General features: G+C 38.5%; 1 protein-coding gene across 2 annotated transcripts; it reads left to right on the forward strand.

Annotated features, from left to right (window-relative positions):
• Positions 1–226: 226 nt before the first annotated feature.
• LOC105054789 (protein cornichon homolog 1) lies at positions 227–18,995 on the forward strand. 2 transcript variants are annotated; one of them, XM_073246956.1, is made up of 5 exons: positions 227–448; positions 8,172–8,353; positions 18,395–18,517; positions 18,599–18,652; positions 18,728–18,995. In XM_073246956.1, exons 1-4 carry the CDS (start codon positions 383–385, stop codon positions 18,630–18,632), a joined length of 405 nt encoding a protein of 134 aa, XP_073103057.1. In that variant the 5' UTR covers positions 227–382; the 3' UTR covers positions 18,633–18,652; positions 18,728–18,995. The 2 variants fall into 2 exon arrangements, with proteins under 2 accessions (XP_073103057.1, XP_010934684.1); XM_010936382.4 differs by having other exon boundaries at positions 230–448; positions 18,599–18,995.
• The last annotated feature ends 1,130 nt before the right edge of the window (positions 18,996–20,125 follow it).

The following is a 20,125-nucleotide window of genomic DNA, read 5'->3' on the forward strand; positions in this document are numbered from 1 at the left end:
ACGTAGGATGCTATAACATAGACATATCATAATTTTTTAAAAAAATAAAAATATTTTTATCATTTAAAATTATAAATAAAAAAATAAAACTACATATATTAAAGAAGTAGTGGCTTTGCGAAGCAATGAAATAAAATGGTAAGTTCCACGTTGGATTCTCTGTACGGTGCACAGAATTTCCCATATTCTTTTCCTTCTTGTGTCAGACTGGGTTACAAAGAAGACTTCATGAGCCCCTAATTGCAATGGTCCCAACACGAGGCCCCATCAGAGCCATCCCCAAAAAATTATTAGAGCCCAACTCGTTCTTCTCACCGGAAGGTTTCGACGTTCCGGTGGTGGCGCCGCGGAGGGTGAGCTTTGGGGGCTGGCGGCGGGTGGGATGGTTTTCGTTTGGCTCACCGCCTTCTTCTTCCTCACAGCCCTCATTGTTCTTGTCATCTACCAGGTAACCCTTCCCTTCGGTTCGATCCCAAAAATCTAAACTATATTCGCTTCCTGCTAAATGCAACTTTGTTTCCTTTTGAGCTCTGCAATCAAAAAATGAACTTATACGATATGCTGATCACCCTTTTCCGTCTTGTTTGTTCTTAAAATTTCCTGTTTTTAGGTGATCTGTTGACTTTATGGACTATGGTTGGTTTTTCTAACGGAATATTTGTTTTTATTTTTTTTCTCAATGTGACATAAATTGATGCCTAGATAAGTTTTTAAGGTGATAGAATACTTCCTATTATCGTTGGTTGGTGAGTTGGAAGAAGATCATTTGGCTATTGAGAATTTGATGGTTATTGGGTCTGCTCTTGACTGTAGTTTTGAAGAAAGGTCGAGTTTGATCTATTGGAATAAGATGACAAGCCGTAATGTGGTTTTGGGGCTTTTATCCGAGGGGAAAAAGTTTAATGAAGCTAATTTTGGCGTAGGAGATGATAAAACTGGCTTCTTCATTTGGCATTCTGCTTGGTGGATATTAAGAATGACCTTTAGTTTATCTTTAGAGGGCCGCATGAAGTTATCATGCTACTTGTGGAGAAGGCATGGGGGAAAGAGTGGGAGACTTTAGGCCTGTTAGCTGAATTAATTGTCTGGTAAAGGTTGTTCCTTGAATCCTTAACGGTTGGCTTAGTATGTGGTCTTCTGATTCTCGAGAGTTTCCCTGTGTTTTGGATCTCATGGAACTTGCAGGCAAACTTATGTGCTTACACGTTAAGAGAAGGGGGACATTCTGGTATGATCAGGTTAGATTTTGAAAAATCAAAGGATTTGGACTTTCCTTATTTGTTTGAGGCCTCGAGGGATTTGGTGGCTTTTGACTTTGAGAAGAAGTGAATTATTTGGGTGCAGCATGTCTTTTCAACTCTATGACAATATGTCCTACGTGCCATTGTACTTTTGCACACTTTGTTTGTGCCATATGATTCGTGGAAGTAATCAAGTCATTAGCATATGAGAAGTAATCAAGTCATTAGCATGTGAGAATTGAGAAGCATCACATTGGTTCTTTTTATAGCTCAAACTCTATGATGTATGTTCTTGAACTGAATGATATTCATCAATTCCATGAATTTTGTTTCTCTTTTTCTTTGGACTTTTTAGGTCAGTTAGGGTTTGGTTTCCTTTCTTCTGTTTGTCATAGTATTGGCTAAACCACAAAACAGACCGACTTATATATAGATAATCAGAAACTTGTCAACAAATATCCTTTTATCATGGTCCATTTCATTTTGGACATGTCCTTGATTTTCAGTGTCTTATTGTTGTCCTCATCAATGAGTAAATATACCAGGGATGAATGCCATTTTAACAAGATGGTCCCAAGGTGACGGTTTGAGAAAAATGTATCATCAAGTCTAAAGTGAATGTCACTCTTTAAGGAATAAATATGACATATTGGCTTTATTTCAAAATTTGTGGTGTTAAACAATGCTTATCGTTGATGGAGTTCCTTCTAAAACCTCAACATAAACATCAATTTTAGATTAAGATCATATAAAAAAATGGGAGCTTATTTGGGTGGATCAAAGAACCAACTTGACTTGCCAAAGGAGTCTAAGTAAAATTTAAGTCTTACAGGCTTGCAAATAAGGAGGTTGTAATGTATCATTGATGCTATTCTTCAATGTCTTGCATACCTTCTTCTTTATCTTCTTTTTTCTTCATATAAATAGGGAAACTTGATAAGATCAATCTTGGGAAGAAATGATTGCAGCAATTAGGATGACCTTATGCACAGTCAGAATGTCATATAATGGATGAACTTGTGGCATCCAGTCTCAGATTATGGGTCAAGACAGAAGATTAGAACAACTAGGCATTCATATGTGAAATTTTTGGAAGATAGATGTTTTGTCTTTAGCTGACCTTGTACCATGCAAGTGACCCTAGTCATATTTTCCTTGGATCAGTGCGTTAAAGGAGTAAACACACGCATGCAAGGACATTATGCAAGAATCCATAGACTTGATTATAATGTTTGATATATGTGCACCAAACAATACACTTGCATCCAAGTTTTAGCTCATGCATTGTGCAAGTTACTCTATGCAAGGTGTTTTTTTCTGCTTCAGTCTTCAAGAAAAATGAAGTGTTGGCTTGCTTTGATAAATATCATATGAGGAGTTGTGTTGGTGAAAAGTTAGTATTGTACAAGGATCTGCATTATTTTTTTATTGTGCTTAAATCTTTTTTCTTGTACTTTATAATGAAAGACTTTTTGACATAACTAATTTCTTTCATTTTTTACCCTAAAATTTCCTTAAGACTTTTCAAACTTTTGAAAGCATCAGCTTCATCTTTATTTGCAATCTTCTTTCGGCATGAATGTGTTTTTAAATGATTATCCATAGTTTCTATTTTTTGGTGATTCTTGAAGCATGTAACTTGTCAATAGGTTTTCTTGATTTTTTTAGTTCCTTTTTTTGGTTTTCATAACTTGTTTGAGTAGTTTGAATATCTTTCTAGAATTCTACTTTTTTTGGGTCATGATTTGCTTTGGGTTCTGATGCTTGCACAAATAAAAGAGTGGATAACCTTTCTCTCATAGGGAAGACCAATTCTTTTGTCTTTTCTTTCTCAAAATTCCTTGCTTTGTGTTTTCTTTCTTATATCTCAATTTTTAGTCATTGAAATGGGTTAGTGAGGTTTGTTTCTCTTCCTTTCTTATCCGTAAACCCTGTGATTAACTTTTTGAATGATTAATTTGTGTCAGAATCTTACCATGTGAAAGTAAATAAGTTTCAGCATGTTCATGTGTAAAGTTTGGTGGATAATGTGCATCATTGCAGGTGCTTATAATTGCATCAACACATGTCTTCGTTTATATCTATAGAGACTATGCTTTAAGTCCTGATTGAGATAACAAGAGTAAGGCTTATCGATCGATTGTCTAAATATATTAACATTTTAATTCATTTCTGTAACGTGGGCAATGGTTGAAACTTGAAATTTGAATTAGTTTTAGTCAATGTTTTAAATCTCGGGGGGATGGGGGGACTGGTGGTCCTATCCTATTCCCGTAAGAAAATGGGACTAGGATGGGGTGGACTTTGAAGCCCATATGCACGCACAGGGAAAGAATAAGAAAGAAGAAAGAAGGAAAGAAAGGAAAAAAGAAGGAAAGGGAAAAAATAGAAAGGAAGGAAAGAAGAAAAAGGAAAGAAAGAAAGGACAGAGAAGAAAAAGAAAGGAGGTAAGGAAAGAAGGAAGAAAAAAAGGAAAGAAAGGAAGGAAGAAGAAAAAGAAGGAAAGGAAGGAAAGATGAAGAAGAAAACAAACATAGAAGAAATAAAGGAAATAATAAGGGGAGAGAAATAGAAAGTACGTACCTAGATGGCCACTTGGATGGGATATGACAATTCCATGGAGAAACTGGGACCTCTCTGTCCCATAGGACTTAAAATATTGATTTTAGGTACATTAAATGCACATGAGATGCTTTGGTGGCTGCTTTTCCCACCCTACGGATTTTTTTTTAAACCTTGTTTATATTACCTGATAAATGCACTTTTGCTATTGACCAATGAACATTTTTTGTTTTTGCCCCTTAAGAAGGAGAGGAAGAACCAAACCCAATGTTGTATTTATTAAGGATGAGGGGTGTGGACAGCGAGAACATGTCATGTTGGTCATCCAGACTAAGGTGTTTGCACTATAGTGGCAGTGACAAGAAGATGTGGACCCTTTTGATCTTTCTCAAACATGAAGTGACACTTGTCCAACAACATTAGCATGTTAGGAATATTATAATCAACATACCTATGACAATACCTTGTTGAGAAGAGCAGTTAACTATGTCTTACAAGACTATGCTGTGTTCTTCGCCTTTCCTCTTCTTGTAGGAATCCTTGGTCAAAATCAGTGTCCTTTGCTTAATTTTGCTTTGTATTCCTTGTCGCTGCATATAAAGAGTTTAAGGTAGAAGTTAAATGATGATTGGGATTTTCTTTTCTATGGACATAAATTACTGTTGCTGGTATAAGGCATAGTGTTTATATATATATATATATATATTTGCATTATATATCTTGATGTCGGGGATTTCTGTTGTCAGATGGAAATCTGACCCATTGTTGAGTAGCATGTACATAAAGCCTGGACGGCTGGACCCGTGGCTCAAGGTTGGACCCTGACCAAGATCCAAATGCTGTTGGTTAAGTGTATGGATTAAGTAATTGATCTTGTCCCAATTAATCCACTTATACACCTCAGCAAAAGGGTCTAGATCTGACATGCTAAATGCTAGCCTATAGAGACACACCAAACAAACTTGGTGTGCCAAGCAAGGTGGTTGGACTTAGTTTGAAACTAGCATGACACCCACGTTACGCGGCGGGATTTAACAAAATAGAAGACAAAGCAAGAAAAATCTTCAATCTTTTCGCAGAATGTTCGTCTGAATTGCAATGATATTATAGGGAAATTATTTAAAGTGTTGTCAAACCGCAAAGATTTTCTCATGAAAAAATAAGGAATGTAATGCTAAGAGTTTAATTAATCCAAAATACTTTGAACGTAATTTTTTCATCAGCGGCATTGTTAATGACTTCTTGTATAAATAATGCAAAATTATTCATGTTTTGTTTTTTCAGAAGAAAAACCTGAATAATTCAAATATATTAGCATTCTGTGCTTGATGTTTTTTGTAAGGGAGTACTCTCTTGGAAAAGTTCATGCTGAACTTGTAATTTAGGAGTTGAAAAAGCAGATTCCTTTGGAATTTGAGACATAGAAGATTCTGCTGCAGAGCTTCCAAACAAATGAGCTGGCTCAGATTCACTCTGCTGAAAAATATTCATCACCTTGAAAGTACGATCATTATCATTGAAACTTTGCAATCCAAACATAATTTGAAAGATGTAAATAACGTTGAGAATTTTTCTGATAACAGTTGGAAGGATGAATCTATCAGATCTTGCATCTGTTGCAAGATTGAGTGTTGGAATAGCTATTAATTGTTATGCTAATTTTTTAAATATAATAAAATTTGCTATTCTGGTAATGTCTTCAAAAATGGCATTCAATTTGTACCTAATAGAATTAGATTGATGAATATTAAACTTTTTTTTTGAAAAATAGCCTGTTGTCCAGCAAATGCCCCCTTGAAAATATATGTATTAAAAATAAAATAAAATAAATAGAATAACACTCTAAAAACCCTTCCTCTCTCTCATTTGGATTCAGATCCCCACTCGTAACCATTCCCCCACCCAAACTCCAATACCCTGCTGCCCATGCCTTCTTTGAATCCTCTTTCTCCACCATTCTCTCATCTGGACCCAATCACACTTCTATCACTCGGTTATCGTAGACCCTAATCACCATGCACCATTTTTTCTTTCGGTCATGCTGCTACCTCAGTCGTAGCAATCCTTCCATGCATAAATCACTTCTAAATCATGCAAAAAATTTTTTAACAGATCCTTATAGTCTAGTGCAAATCGCCAGAGAACTCCCCTTAAATGATGCGTCACAAGTGATGGAAGACTGCGGTAAACTTGGCAGCAATCCCCTGAACATTTCATGAGTCCCCCAAAAAAGGGAAGAAAAAATCAAAGAAAACCCTACTACATGCCTGCACTGGTCATCGGAGATCTATCTTTCTCAGATGATGCGCCATGGAAGGCAGAAGGCTATGGTAAACCTACCAGCAACCCCTCAACCTCTAATGAGTACTCAAAAATAGAAAAAAATATGAGAAAACCCTATCGGAGCATAGGAAGACAGCAAACAGTGCAGCACCCCACTGGATGCCAAACTCCCTTAAAAAGAGAACCAGTCTGCTCTCTTTCCCATCCACAGCCATATTGATATGACCATACCATAGCTTTCCCCCTCTCACCAGAAACAAAACCTTCTGCAACCAGTACAGAAGCCTCCGATCATCATTTCTCTATTCTTTCAAACCCAAAAGTTGACCGATCACTCCCTCTCCCGACCCCTCTTCCTCACCGGCAGACAAACCAAACCCTTTGCAACCATCGCTATAGTTTCTTCTGATCATCACATTTCTTTTTTCAACCCTATTTCGTACATCTACACTATCCAAACATCAACACCTCACTGCCGCAATAAACCCACACCACACTCTTCTTTAATGACCCTTTAACCCTACGCTAAACAAACCAGAAAACTAAGCCCCCATCCGCCATTTTTCTTCCTATTTTACTCTTTTTTCACTGTAAAATCACATTACCAGACGGCATGGTACATGTCCAGAGCCATCTGCCCTGTCCTTATCCTCTTTTTGTTGTGTCTCTCTTGTGGCAGGGAAGCACATGGGAAAGCACACCTAACTAGAGTCCCTGCCAACAAGGAGTCCAAGCCATTCCCTGAACCTGCTTCTTTTCAAAAAAAAAAAAAAAATCCATACAACTGTATTTTTTTTTTTTTTTGGGGTATATGTTGGATGTGTGCTGTAAGCTCCTGTCAATCCAAGCAGATGTTCAACACCTGTAATTTTTTTTCTGTATATTGGATGCATGCCACCTGTCCCTCCTGTTATCTCTTATGAAAACATGTATCTTTTTCAAAAAAAAAGAAAAAAGTTCAGCACCTGTTTCTTTCCCTCATTGTTCTCTTGACATAGGGAATACTGGATGCGCGAAACATGGAATACTGGATATGCGACACTTGTCGCATTGAGGAGGCACTGGTCTCTCCTTTAGCGTATGGTAGAGATGGTAAACGCAAAACCAATTAAGGCCTGAAGTCTAGGTTTTCACGGATGAACCTGGGTTTCTTGTGCAGGCTTCTTTTGCAAGTTAATTTAGCTTTTGTTGATAGAAGTCAGGGAGTTTGACTAGACTTTGCGCAAAACCACAATCACAAATCATAGTACAAGAACTTCGAGTGTGTTGGTTTTGAAGCGAACTTCATGGACTGCATTTTAATTTGGAGTGGTCCCTTCTAGGCATCTGTTTCCATGCAACAGCCTGAATTGAGGAACTTGAGTTCCCACTTTATCAAAAATCCCGAACTTGGTTTCAGTGCGAGGGCACCACTCTCAAGTCCCATTTGGATGGGAGCATTTAGTACTGCTTTTTGAATGCCTCATGGCCTTGCTACTCACTAGCACCTTACAGATGGATCATATTTGCCCTGCCACTTGCTAGCACCTCACAAATGGATCATATAAGACATATCTGATAAACTAAATAATAATTTTATTGGCAATGCCCAAATTTGTTTACTTCACATGGATCATTCATCCAAAACAAACAGCAAAACCCAAGTTCTCGGAACTCAAGTTCTTAGAACTCAAATTCAGGCATTTATAATGCTTACATGGAACAAACACCCCAGATCACAAGATTGTTTATGATGGATGCAGATTTTGGTTGATGTCCTCGTGAATCTTTATTATTTCTGCTATGGTTGGAATTTTGGTGGCGATGCACAGATTCAGTGCTGCACTGTAGATTTCCATGGACTTCTTTATGATGCAACCTAAGAACCATTAGGAAATGCAACCCTAAAGGTTCACATTTCTTTACTTCTAAATTGAAATATATTTATTTTTGCCTATGGAGATATTAGAAACTTATATAGAATCATATGTTTGTAAAATGATGAAACATAATTTGAACTTTTGGTATCCCCTGAAACATTTTTCTCCTGTTTAAATTTGCACATTTTCCAGCTTGCATTTTGACTCTAAAATTATGTTTTTGCAGCTCATGTGCTTGGCAGACCTGGAGTTTGACTATATTAACCCATATGATTCATCTTCGCGGATAAATAAAGTGGTTATACCAGAATTTGTCCTTCAAGGAGTCTTGTGCCTGCTCTTCCTCTTGTCTGGCCACTGGTTAATGTTTTTGTTTTGTGCTCCTAACCTATACTACAATGTGAGGCTGTAAGTCCTTTTTTCCCTTGTATAACATAGGCATGTTGATATAGTAGGGCAAAATTTTATGCTTTGTTTAAAATTAAAGTCTCTTTGATTTTGTACAATTCGATGCAACAATGAAGTTTTCAGTGTCAGGGAATATCAACTAGTGTTGATGTCAATTTTTGTCTGTCATATGATTCTGCAATTATGTACAGGACATGTAACAATGGGTTTCTATTTTCTTCTCAAGAAGCATCCAGAAATAAGACTTAATTCCATTTAGGGGGGTAGTAGCTTTTTTAAGTGTAGCAACCTACCATCTTAAGATATTGTAGGAGCTATACAATCTACGTCTGCATCTGTATAGACAGAAGATCTTCAACAATAGTAGCTAACTATGGCCTCCTGATGTAAGTATTAGGTGTAAACCTCTAAGTGTTTGATTCCTTTGATAATCATCCCAACATAACATGATAAGTTGTGAATAAGATGTAGGATTTGACATTGAATGCTATTGGATCCTTTAATATCATATCTTTACTCAGTTTTTTCCTCTTTCTTTGTTTAGAAACCATCAATGTTGAAAATAGGCGGCGAGTTGGATTATTTACCTTAAATCTCTTTTATTATTTGTGCTGTTGATTTAGATATTATAGTTCTTGCTTTTGATGTAAAATTTCCAATTTCAGATGCTGTAATATAAAAACCATTTCATGGATTTGACAGAGCTGAAGTTTTAGAATAGACATATTGAAACCTTATTAGCTAATAGAAGAGTTGCAGATAAGGAGCAAACAAGTTGATTACATAACTTAAGGCCGAAATGATAAAAAACCAAAATATGAATAGTCTTATAATTGAGTATTAATAATTTGATTGCAGTGGTGCAGACATATTTGCCAAATATCTGAACATGAACTAAAAATTAACCAGTGCTTTCAGATTCGAGACTAGAGAACCGGCATTTTAAAAATTTGCTCCTGTACGAAGTACAAACTTTAAAAAATGATAACCTTGTTGAGCCAATAGGTTTATTGCGAACAAATTGGTTATCTGAATCTAATCTTGGAAGTGTTTGGGGGATTCATGCCCCTGCCAATTTGATGGTGTATAATGTCAATTTTAATCATTATCAGCTCTAGAGGATCCAAACATTTGGATGATATCAAGGTACGCTGAACCGGTACCGTCGGCCGTATCGGCCCGCCGGCGGTATGTTTTGGTACGGTTTCGTACCGTACCGAACCGACAAAGACGATCCGAACTGGAAGAAGAAAAAGAGAGAAAGAGAGAGAAATAGAGAGAGAGGAGGAAGAAAGAAAAAAAGAAAGGGGAAGGAGCCGGTGGGGCCGTCGGACGGCCTCCGGCTGGCCGCCGGAGGGCATAGTCCGTGCGCGCGGCGCCATGGGCGTGAAACAGGGGCGTCACCCCTGTTTCGCGATTTTTTAAAAAAGATAATTTTAAGTGAAGCCGGCAAATAGTTTGCCGGCTTCATGATTTTTATTTTTATTTTTTTAAAAATTCATTAAGTCGGCAACGCAGTTGCCGACTTCATGAGTTTAAAACCAAAAAAAAATCGAAACAGACGGTCTGTTTCGAAAAAGAAGAAAGGGGCGGAGCGCGGAGGGGCTCCGCCCGCGCCACCGTCCTCAGGCCGTCGGCGTTGGCTCATCGGCCATTGGGGGCCTCGCGACGGAGGCACCGTCTGTCCGGTAGGTCTCTTCCCCCTCTGAACGCTCTCTCTCTCTTTCTCACTCTCTTGAAAGCTCTATCGGGCGATACGGAGCTCGAAAGCCCTCCGGCGGCCGCAGCCGGCCACCGCCGGCTCCCACCTCCCTCCCTCTCCTCCTCCTCTCTCTCTTTCTCACTTTCTCTCTTTTTTCCTTCCGTCCCGTCTGTGTACCGAATTTACTGATCGAATCGTGCCGGTTTTCCATCGGTCCGGTACGATACGGGATGTATCGGCCGGTTCGGCACGGTATGGCAAACGCTGGTTGATATGCAAGAAGATGGCAAGAGAAATCAAAGCTCTATAGATAACAAATTTTATTTTTTAAGGTGGCATTGACAGAATGGACTACCCATGTGGAGGCATTATTAGTTTAATCACTTAGGCTGGCACAAGTATGAGCTACTGCTTTGAGAGCCTTTGCTTTTATAGGCACTTGATTACCGACTGGAATCACTGGATACACATGGATTATATCTTATGGTTTGTTTTGAACGTGGTTCTTGTCAAAGTATTATTGTATTTATGATATTAAATATATTTATGGCAGTAGCATATTAGGCTTATTTTATTTTTTTACTTCAATGTCTTTTCTGTATATGTCCATTTATGCTAACTCATCTATATATATCTCTATAAATATCAATACAACCCTAGAGAGGGTTGTATTGCTTTTACTCATATTTTTCATGATATCAGGCCAAAACCCTAACCCTAAAGTAAGCCGCTGCCATAAGTGATCATCTTTGGTGGATCCGCTATCACCGATTACTCTTTTTCTTCTCTTTCTCATTTTTTTCACATACCCATACCCATCTCCGGTGGATCCACATGTCCATCATCAAATCTTCTCTTTTCTTTCACATTATTTTCCTCATTTTTACTGCTTGCTATAGTACTGCTACAGTACCATTGCAACAGTACTGCTATAGTATCAGCCTGCTACAATGAATCCTGTTATAGTACTAGTTATCAATTCCTTGGTGCGACTTTTATTCTATCATCTTACAACAAATTTATGGTGGCTAATGCATTTTCACTATTTTCCATTGTCAACATTAAAACCTTGGTTCCAATTGAACTCACCGACACTACCTATCTTGTTTGGAGATATGTTTCTGAACGTGCTTGAAAGTTTTGGAGTCTCTTTATATGTAGATGGCATGACAATCGTCCCTTCTCAAACAATTGGAGGAGCCAATAATAAAGTTTTGGCCAATCCGACCTACTCAACTTAGAAGAAAGAAGATACAATTATACTATTATAGATTCACACAACATTATCTTTGAGCATTTTACAGATGGTGATATCTACTTCACCAAAGACAGCATGCAAGGCCTCGACGGCAATTGAGGCGTATTTCTAAGATAAAGCTGCATCCACCAGATTCTCTCTCAAGTTGGAACTTCAGAACATAAAGAAGGGAACAATGAGCATGACTGAGTATATACAGAAGGTCAAAGCTATCGGAGATGCCCTAGATGCAATTGGAGAAGGCGAGTCAGATGACAACCTTGTGATGACTATTCTTTTAGGACTTTTAGAAGAATATCGAGGATTTGTGAGTGCATTGAACACTCACCGAACTAAGCTCATCTTCGATCAACCCCATCTTTTCCTCATGCAGGAGGAGACCAAGGTACGGAGAAGTCATCCAACAAATTCATCACAGGATGCCAGTGCCCTTTACGCCAATTGAGGTCGAGAAAATTGAGTGGCCATGGAGGTAGATCTCATGGAGATCATGGATAGAGAGGAGGTCATGGACAGTCGTACCATCAAGGATCTCTGGAAACATATCCTTCATAACTTTTTTCATATAATCCCAACTTTTTTTTCTAATTTTTTCCATAGTCAGATGCAAAATCAGCTATTGATTCCGCCACATTAGCCGACATCCTCTTCATCACCACGCACTGGAGTGTAGTGCCAGATATGTGGCAAATTCGATCGCACTGCTCTCTAGTGTAGACAAAGGTTTAATCACGCCTTTGTCTCTGACAACCTTCCACAAACTTTTGCGGCCATGAACTTTCATGAATCCCCTAAGGAGGTCTGGTATCTTGACACTGGTGCTAATTATATGACATCAGATCCATGTATGCTTTTGAGTTCTAAGCCTTATAGTGGAAGAGAAATTTTGTTGATAATGGTCAACTATTTTCTATTACAAAAATCGGTGAAACAAAATGGAATACTCCTACTCGATCTTTTGATTTCAAAAAATATTCTCGTTGTTCCTTTTATAAAATGCAACTTACTTTCTGTTTGTTAGTTTTGTCACAACAATAACTCAACATTTGAATTTGACTCAACTAGTTATTTTGTGAGGGACAAGGAAATCGAGATGGGGCTTCTACGATGCCATAGTCTGGGAACATCACTTTATCCTTTATTTTTGAGAGTTAACAAGCATAAGGAATAAGCCAAAATCTGCTTTGGTTGCTATGACACTTAGCAGCAATCTTTGACATAGGAGGTTAGGTCATTCGAGTCAATTGATTTTGTCTAAATTTATGAAAGAGAATAATATGCCTTTTGAATCTGGAATAAATTTGTCTCATTGCAATGCACGTCATATTGGCAAACATGCGAAACTTTTTTTTAATGAATGTGAGTCTTTTTCGACTTTTCCTTTTCAATTGATTCACTCTGATGTATGGCAAGTACCTATTAATTCTATTTCTGGTTTCAAGTATTATGTTCTGTTTGTGGATGATTATTCTCGCTACTCATAGATATATTTATTTAAATTCAAGCATAAAGTGCTTGATAAGTTTCTTGAATTTAAGGCTTTAGTTGAGAATGTCTTTCAGTAGAAAATTTAATCTTTCTAGTCTGGTGGAGGAAAAGAGTATGATAATAAAAAAATTTCTTACTTTATTTAGTAAATATCGTATAATTCACAGAATTTTTTGTCCATATACACCACAACAAAATGGGGTAGCTAAACGAAAATATAGACACATTGCTAATATTGTTAAAACTATATTTTTTCAATCTTGCATGTCTGCTAGGTTTTGGGCTGATGTAATTTGAGCTGCTGTTTTTCTCATTAATCGTACTTTCTATTTTAAAGGACAAATCACTTTGCTATGTCTTGTATGGCTATCCTACTCGTGACTTATAATCTTTGAAGATATTCGGATGCTTGTGCTATCCAGATCTTTAGGACATCGTCGATCATAGGCTCTCTCCTCAGTCTCTATCTTGTGTTTACTTGGGAATTCTGGTAAACACAAAGGATTCATTATCTGGGACTCCTACCCCGCTCTCGTAGTGAACCGCTGGATATTCATTATCTGGGAGCCCCCTCTGAGGTTCCTTAAGATCAACTTCAACGGCAATATCAGAGGGAGGAGTGGAGGTGCTGGGTTTGTCATCCGTGATCCCACCTCCAGGTTCCTGGCGGCCGGGGGCATCCAGCTCTGGGATCCGTCTGTTCCTTCTGCAGAGCTTCATACTGCTTGGGTCGAGATCACCTTTGTTCGTCAGTCTCTTCATGTTGAGCATCTGGTCATCGAGGGTGACTCGGTTATGGTCGTGACTTGGCTCCAAGGGTGTATTTAGAGAGATGCTAGCCACCCTCTCCTGTGGGATATCGCATCTTTGCTTTTTAGTTGTGCTGATCTCATCATCAAGCATATTTTTCAGGAGGCAAACACAGCGGCTGACTGGATGGCTGCTTTTGTTGTGGAGCATCGGGACCGCACCTTTGGATCAATATACGAGATGCCCCTATCCCATTTAGGAATATTTTGTTTTTTGATTATCTTGGATGTATTCATGCTAGAAAGGTTTGAATTATCTATTTTATCAAAAAAAAAACACAAAAGGTTCCGATGTCTTTATCCAAGTATCGAAAAATTTATATTTCTTGATATGTTATATTCATTGAATCCATTTTTCGTATCTTGTTTCTCCAAATTTACTGACTCTGCATATTCTAATTCAAATTTTCAATTGTTTCAGGATTTTTTGTCAAATCCACCTATCTTAAGTAGTGATCCCTTTATCCTCGAAGCAATCACATAATTTGATTTTCTTCCTAACAATGATTCTACTTCGAATTTTTTTGGGTACTCTATTCTTAATGTTTCATCAGATTCCTTGCAATTGGAAGGACTGCCTACCAACGAGATCTCTGCCTCCTCTCCATCTAGCTTTGAGACACATGCTTCGTCTGATAATTTAAAATAATTTCGTATTTATACTAGATAATCTCATCCTTTCAAATTTAAGACTGAACCCCCAGTCATAGTCGAAACCACACCTGAGTCTGCAGAGAAACCGTCTGGTGTCGAGATGTTGGAGTTGACGGCAAGGCGAGCCTCCCGGGGGTGTAACCTGCACAAAAATCCTAACCGGAGATGGCTCCGGCGATGATCCTCTGACGCTCAAGTCAGAACTCCTGTTCAATAGAAGGAGCGTGAGAGGCAGAATAATGGCATACCTCTTTCGGGGGTCTTCTTTGAGTCTTTTTTATAGTGGAGAGTTGGAGCTTCAGTTGGCAAGTAGTTGGCACGATCCCGCATGATCAGGGCATAATTCGTGGGGTACGAGATTATCGCTTGAGATTTTCAGGATGTGGTGGTTGTGGTTGTCTTATCAGTTCAGAGATAGTTGTTGTCTGGCAAGTGTTGTATTTTGAATGAGATTGTCAACTGAATGTCATTGGCAACGATTAGGGGTCGGTCGTCCGAAGCCGCCACTGGATAGGGACGTCCAGGGTTGGAATTTTTTTTACATGTGTGAAGCTAGTCAGCTAAACATGATCGATCAATGAGGAAACATCGGGGACGGCGTGCGGGGGTTGCCAAGCGATGATCGGCCATGATCTGTCTGCTCAAGGTGTGAGGTGTCGATCTGATGGTTGCAGAGGATTAGCTCGACAGTAGTCATGGCTAAATGTGAGTCGGCAATGGGCTCCAATAGGCGGATCTGTTGAGCACAGTCATCTTGGGCTTGGGGTCTTTTCACATCCTATACCTAAGGAAGACAGATGTACTCCCTTCATCCGACTAAAGTTGGACTCGAGAGTAGAGGGTATGTATTGGAGAAAATTTTGCACGGACCGATTACATGAAAAGGCCCAGAGCCTAAGATGACTGTGCTCAACGGATCCGCCTACTGGAGCCCATTACCGACTCACATTTAGCCAGGACTACTGTCGAGCTAGTCCTCTGCAACCATCTGATCGACATCTCACACTCTGAGTAGACAGGTCATAGCCAATCATCGCTTGATAACTCCCGCGTGCCGTCGCCGATGTCTCCTCATTGATCAATCATATTTGGCTGACCAGCTTCGTGCCTGTAAAAAGATTCTGATCCTGGACGTCCCTATCCAGTAGCACCTTAGGACGACCGATCTCTAGTTATCGTCGATGACATTCAGTTGGCAATCTCATTCGAAATACAACATCTGTCAGGCAACAACTGTCTCTGGACTGATTAGGCAACCACAACTGTCACATCTCGAAAATCTGGAGTGACAATCTCGTGCCCCACGAATTATGTCCTGATCATGCGGGATCGTGCCAACCATTTGCCAATTGAAACTCTAACTCTCCGCTATAAAGGAGACTCAAAGAGGACCCCCGAAAGAGGTATGCTGTTATTTTGTCTCTCACACTCTTCCTGTTGAAGGGAGTTTTGACTTGAGTGTTGGAAGATCCTTGCCGGAGCCATCTCCGATTAGGACTTTTGTGCAGGTTACGCCCTCGGGAGGCCTGCCTTGCCGTCAACTCCAGTATCCCGGTGCCAGATGAATTCTCGCATCAACACTAGATCTCATCCTTCCGAATTTAAAACTGAACCCCCAATCACAGTCGAAACCACACTCGAGTCTGCACTCCCAAATCAGACAAGGGATTGATCCCTCACTCAGACCGGCTAAGATCGATCTAGTTGTTGGGATCGGTTCCTCTGATGCGACCGAGCTGCCACCCTTGTCTATACCCTCCGTCGCTCCTGTATTGTCTTCCATTCACACCCACCCTATGCTCACGAGATCACTTGCCCGAAAGCGAGATATGTTTTCATCCCTCTTGGCTTTCATGTCTTCTATTTTACCTACTGAATCAAACTTTTTTTCTAAAGTCTTTCAGCATGTAGGTTGGTGACTAGCAATGTTGGATGAATTTCAAGCCTTACTCTCTAATGCTACCTAGGATCTTGTTTCTTCGCTGCCCTTTATTAATCTCATTGGCTGCAAATGGGTCTTCAAAGTGAAACAGAAAATGGATGGCTCTTTGGAGTGCCTCAAGGCTCGATTGGTTGTTCAAGGCTATAAGGAACAACCGGGGATCGACTTCAATAAGACCTTCTCTCCGATAATTGAGCCTACTAATATTCGCACTGTCCTATCTGTCGCTATCTCTTCTGGATGGTTTCTTTGATAGTTAGATGTTAAAAATGCCTTCCTTCACGGGGTGTTGTCTGAAGAGGTCTACATGAAGTAGTCGTCTGGTTTTGTGCATCCATCCTACCCCCACCATGTTTGTCGCTTGTGGAAGCCTATTTATGGGCTTAAATAGGCATCCCATGCCTGATTTCAATGGTTTACCTCTTTTCTTTCTAAGTTGGATTTTTGGGGGAGTACAGCTCATCGTTCCATATTTGTATTCTATTCTGTATAAGAGATTATTGTCCTCTTATTATATGTTGATGATCTTATCATTATTGGCAGCTCCTCTCTATTGGCTTAATTTTCATCTTGCAGGCTGAGGTTGCAATGAAAGATTTGGGCCCTCTTCATTACTACGTGGAAGTGGAAGTATCTAATTTGACTAGTGGTGTATTCCTTGGTCAACAAAAGTATACTCATAACCTCTTGGAGCGTCATGGTTTCTCCTCTAGCAAGCCGGTCTCTTCTCATCTTGCGCTTAACATCAATCTGTCTGCTTATGGAGGTCGCCTGCTTGAGGACTCTTTTACTTATTATCAGATCGTGAGGGCTTTGCAATATCTTATTAGGGCTTTGCAATATCTTATTTTCACTCGTCCAGACATCTCTTATGCTGTCAACCTCATGGTCCAATTTTTTCATGCTCTGCATAAACCACATGTTCAGGCTGTTAAGCGCATCTTTTGCTATATTCATGGTACTTTGTCCCATGGGGACTGGGCAGGATGTTCTAATACTCGGCTCTCCACTTCTGATTTTTGTATCTTTCTGAATTCAGGTCTTATTTCCTAGTTTGCTAAGAAACAACCTATATATCTCGATCGACCTCTGAAGTCGAATATTGCTCCATCGCGTTCACGCTGGTTGAGACCATCTGGATTCGCCATCTTTTTCGAGATCTTAGCGTGGCCCTTGTGCAACCTATCTCTATTTACCGTGACAATCTCAGCACTACTTATATTGCTGGCAATCTGATTTTTCATGCGCGCACTAAGCACAATAAGCTTGATCATCATTTTCTATGAGAGAAAGTTCAAATGGTCGATTTGTCTCTTCTTCACACTTCTTCTGACAAGCAACTTGCTGATATCTTCATGAAGCCATTGTCCACTTTCTGATTTACTCTATTCTGATCCAATCTTCACATTCGACAGCATGGGTATGTTAGAGTATTATTATATTTATGGCATTAGATGTATTTATGGCAGTAGCTTATTAGGTTTATTTTATTTTTTTCCTTTATGCCTTATTTGTACATATCTATTTATGCTCAGTCATCTGTATATATCTCTATAAATATTAATACAATCCTAGAGAGAGAGGTGTTGCTTTTACCTATATTTTTAAGTTCTAAATATACTCTTCATTTCGGAACATAACACGGAGATTTCAGAATTTAGAATATGTTTTTTTGCCGAACTTGGTATATGGCTCTTGTTTATTCAACAAATGTTCAAACAGATGATATGTTCTAGTACATTTCAGCATCTTGTGGAGCAAAACAAGGATATTGTTATTGAACTTTGAATTAATGTCATGATGGAAACACCGGAAGTTGAAAGATCACAAATGCCAAACTAGGTGATTTTAATTGGGTGGTTGGCAAAATGACGAATCATCATAATGCTTTGACAATTAAACTTTTTGTGAGCAGGAAATCCTTACACCAAATTTGCTTGCAAAAATTGCCACCAACAATTAATGAAAAAGACAACCATAAAAACTGAAACTCTATATCAGAGATGATGTTTTTATCAGTACTTTTTTCTATTTTATATTAAGCTAAGATCAAGTTGCCAGCAAATGAAAGTATATCAAGCAGTTGATTTCTATCTTGTGGCCAAAAGGTTCTTAATACTATTTTCAGAATTAGGCACCTGAATTGACTTTGAAATGAACAAGCAGCTCTTTTTTTGGTTCCCCGCAGCTATCAGCAGCGGCAACACCTGGTGGATGTGACTGAGATCTTTAATCAACTCAATGGGGAAAAGAAACGGCGCCTTCTTAAGCTGATCAATCTTGTTGTACTTCTCTTTTTATCTTTGTTCTGGTAAATAGCAATCCATGAGTCCAGATTTAGATATTCTGCGGGGCAAATTGGGCTAATTATTGTGATTTCCTGTGCATGCAGGATGATTTGGAGTGTGCTGGAGGATGTTGAGTAGTCTGTGGAAACCAAATATCTGTCAGTTTCTTGCTTGCATGAAACATTAATTTGCCAATTTGTCTACGTCCTTAATAGCTTCTGGCTCCACATCAGGGTGTTTGGTGGTGATCTGTCAGCAAGCTCCTGGAATCAGAAACGGCGCATTGAGCTCAAATTGGGTTACCATCCTCTATTTTGTGATGCTTCCGTGCAAGCACAAGATTGTTATCTTCTTGATTGTCCATTGGTTACACCTGAATGGTTGGTAACGGGTAAGGCTTCTTGTTTGCATTCATGAATACCTTAATGGTTGTACGATATTAAACATTTGTGTTACGACGAGTTGATTTAAAGCTTTTCAAGGAAGTCCAGTTCCCTTCCATTTTGTTGGTAGAGATTCAGTAATCACATTATGTCCATATGGTCGTGGTGGATAAAAACAACTCCTTGCCAGGTTACGTCTTTTTTATTCTGAAGACGTGTCTCTTAATCTACGTGTACTTCAATGTGTGTAGTTTCCAGAACTTCTGCATTATGAAACTCTGGCCACACTCTCAGCCCAAAAACGCTATCCCTCCATCCCAAACAACAGAACAAAGCATTCCATTCTAATCACCCATTTGGAGAATGTTCCTATCCTCTCCATTCATTAGAGTTGCAGAGACAGCAATATTAACCCCCACTGATCAGAAAATAATGGATAACATCTAACAGATCAAACAAGAAAAAATTACCTGTAGTGCAGAGGATCTATGACACCAAAACCAATATCACTATAACCATAAAAGAAAGAAATTTTAGGCTAACAGAACACTCAGTTGCCAATTAAAACTCAGTTGCCAATTAAAACTATGTTGGCCTTTAGCATACGAGAAATTCTTTGTGCATCACGGATGATATAGAAAATTTGATGTGGAGCACATCATTTTATCTCATTATTTTTCGTAACCATCACTTTTATATTTAATACTTACAGTTTTATTTTTTCAATTAAAATTTTAAATAACAAAAATATTCTCACTTTTTAAAAAAAATTATAACATTTATATTTATATTATGATATTCTACATACAAAAAGTCATAATTTGACATAGAATATTATAATTTTTTTTCGGGAGAAAGCATTTTTATCATTCAAAATTTTCAAAAAAAAAAAAAAAAATAGAACTACAAATATTAAATGCGCATTAGAATGTGATTGGATAAAATGTTCCTCCATTTTGTAACATATTGGACCATATTATGATATTCTGGATACAAGAAGTCATAATTTGACATATAATATCATATATGTTAGAACGTCATAATGTCTTCTCCCATTTTATAACATTTTGTATGCAAAAAATCATAATTTTATGTAAGATGTTGTAGGATATCATAATTTTTTTTTAAAGAGAAGAGATATTAAATAAAAAAATTATAAATATTAAATATATATTGAAAAGTAGTGGCTACGTGGATCAATCGGATTGGATGATGCACTCTGCATCGGATTTTCTACACCGCCTGCGG

Source organism: Elaeis guineensis, chromosome 12, assembly GCF_000442705.2.
Source record: "Elaeis guineensis isolate ETL-2024a chromosome 12, EG11, whole genome shotgun sequence".
Taxonomy (NCBI): Eukaryota; Viridiplantae; Streptophyta; class Magnoliopsida; order Arecales; family Arecaceae; genus Elaeis; species Elaeis guineensis.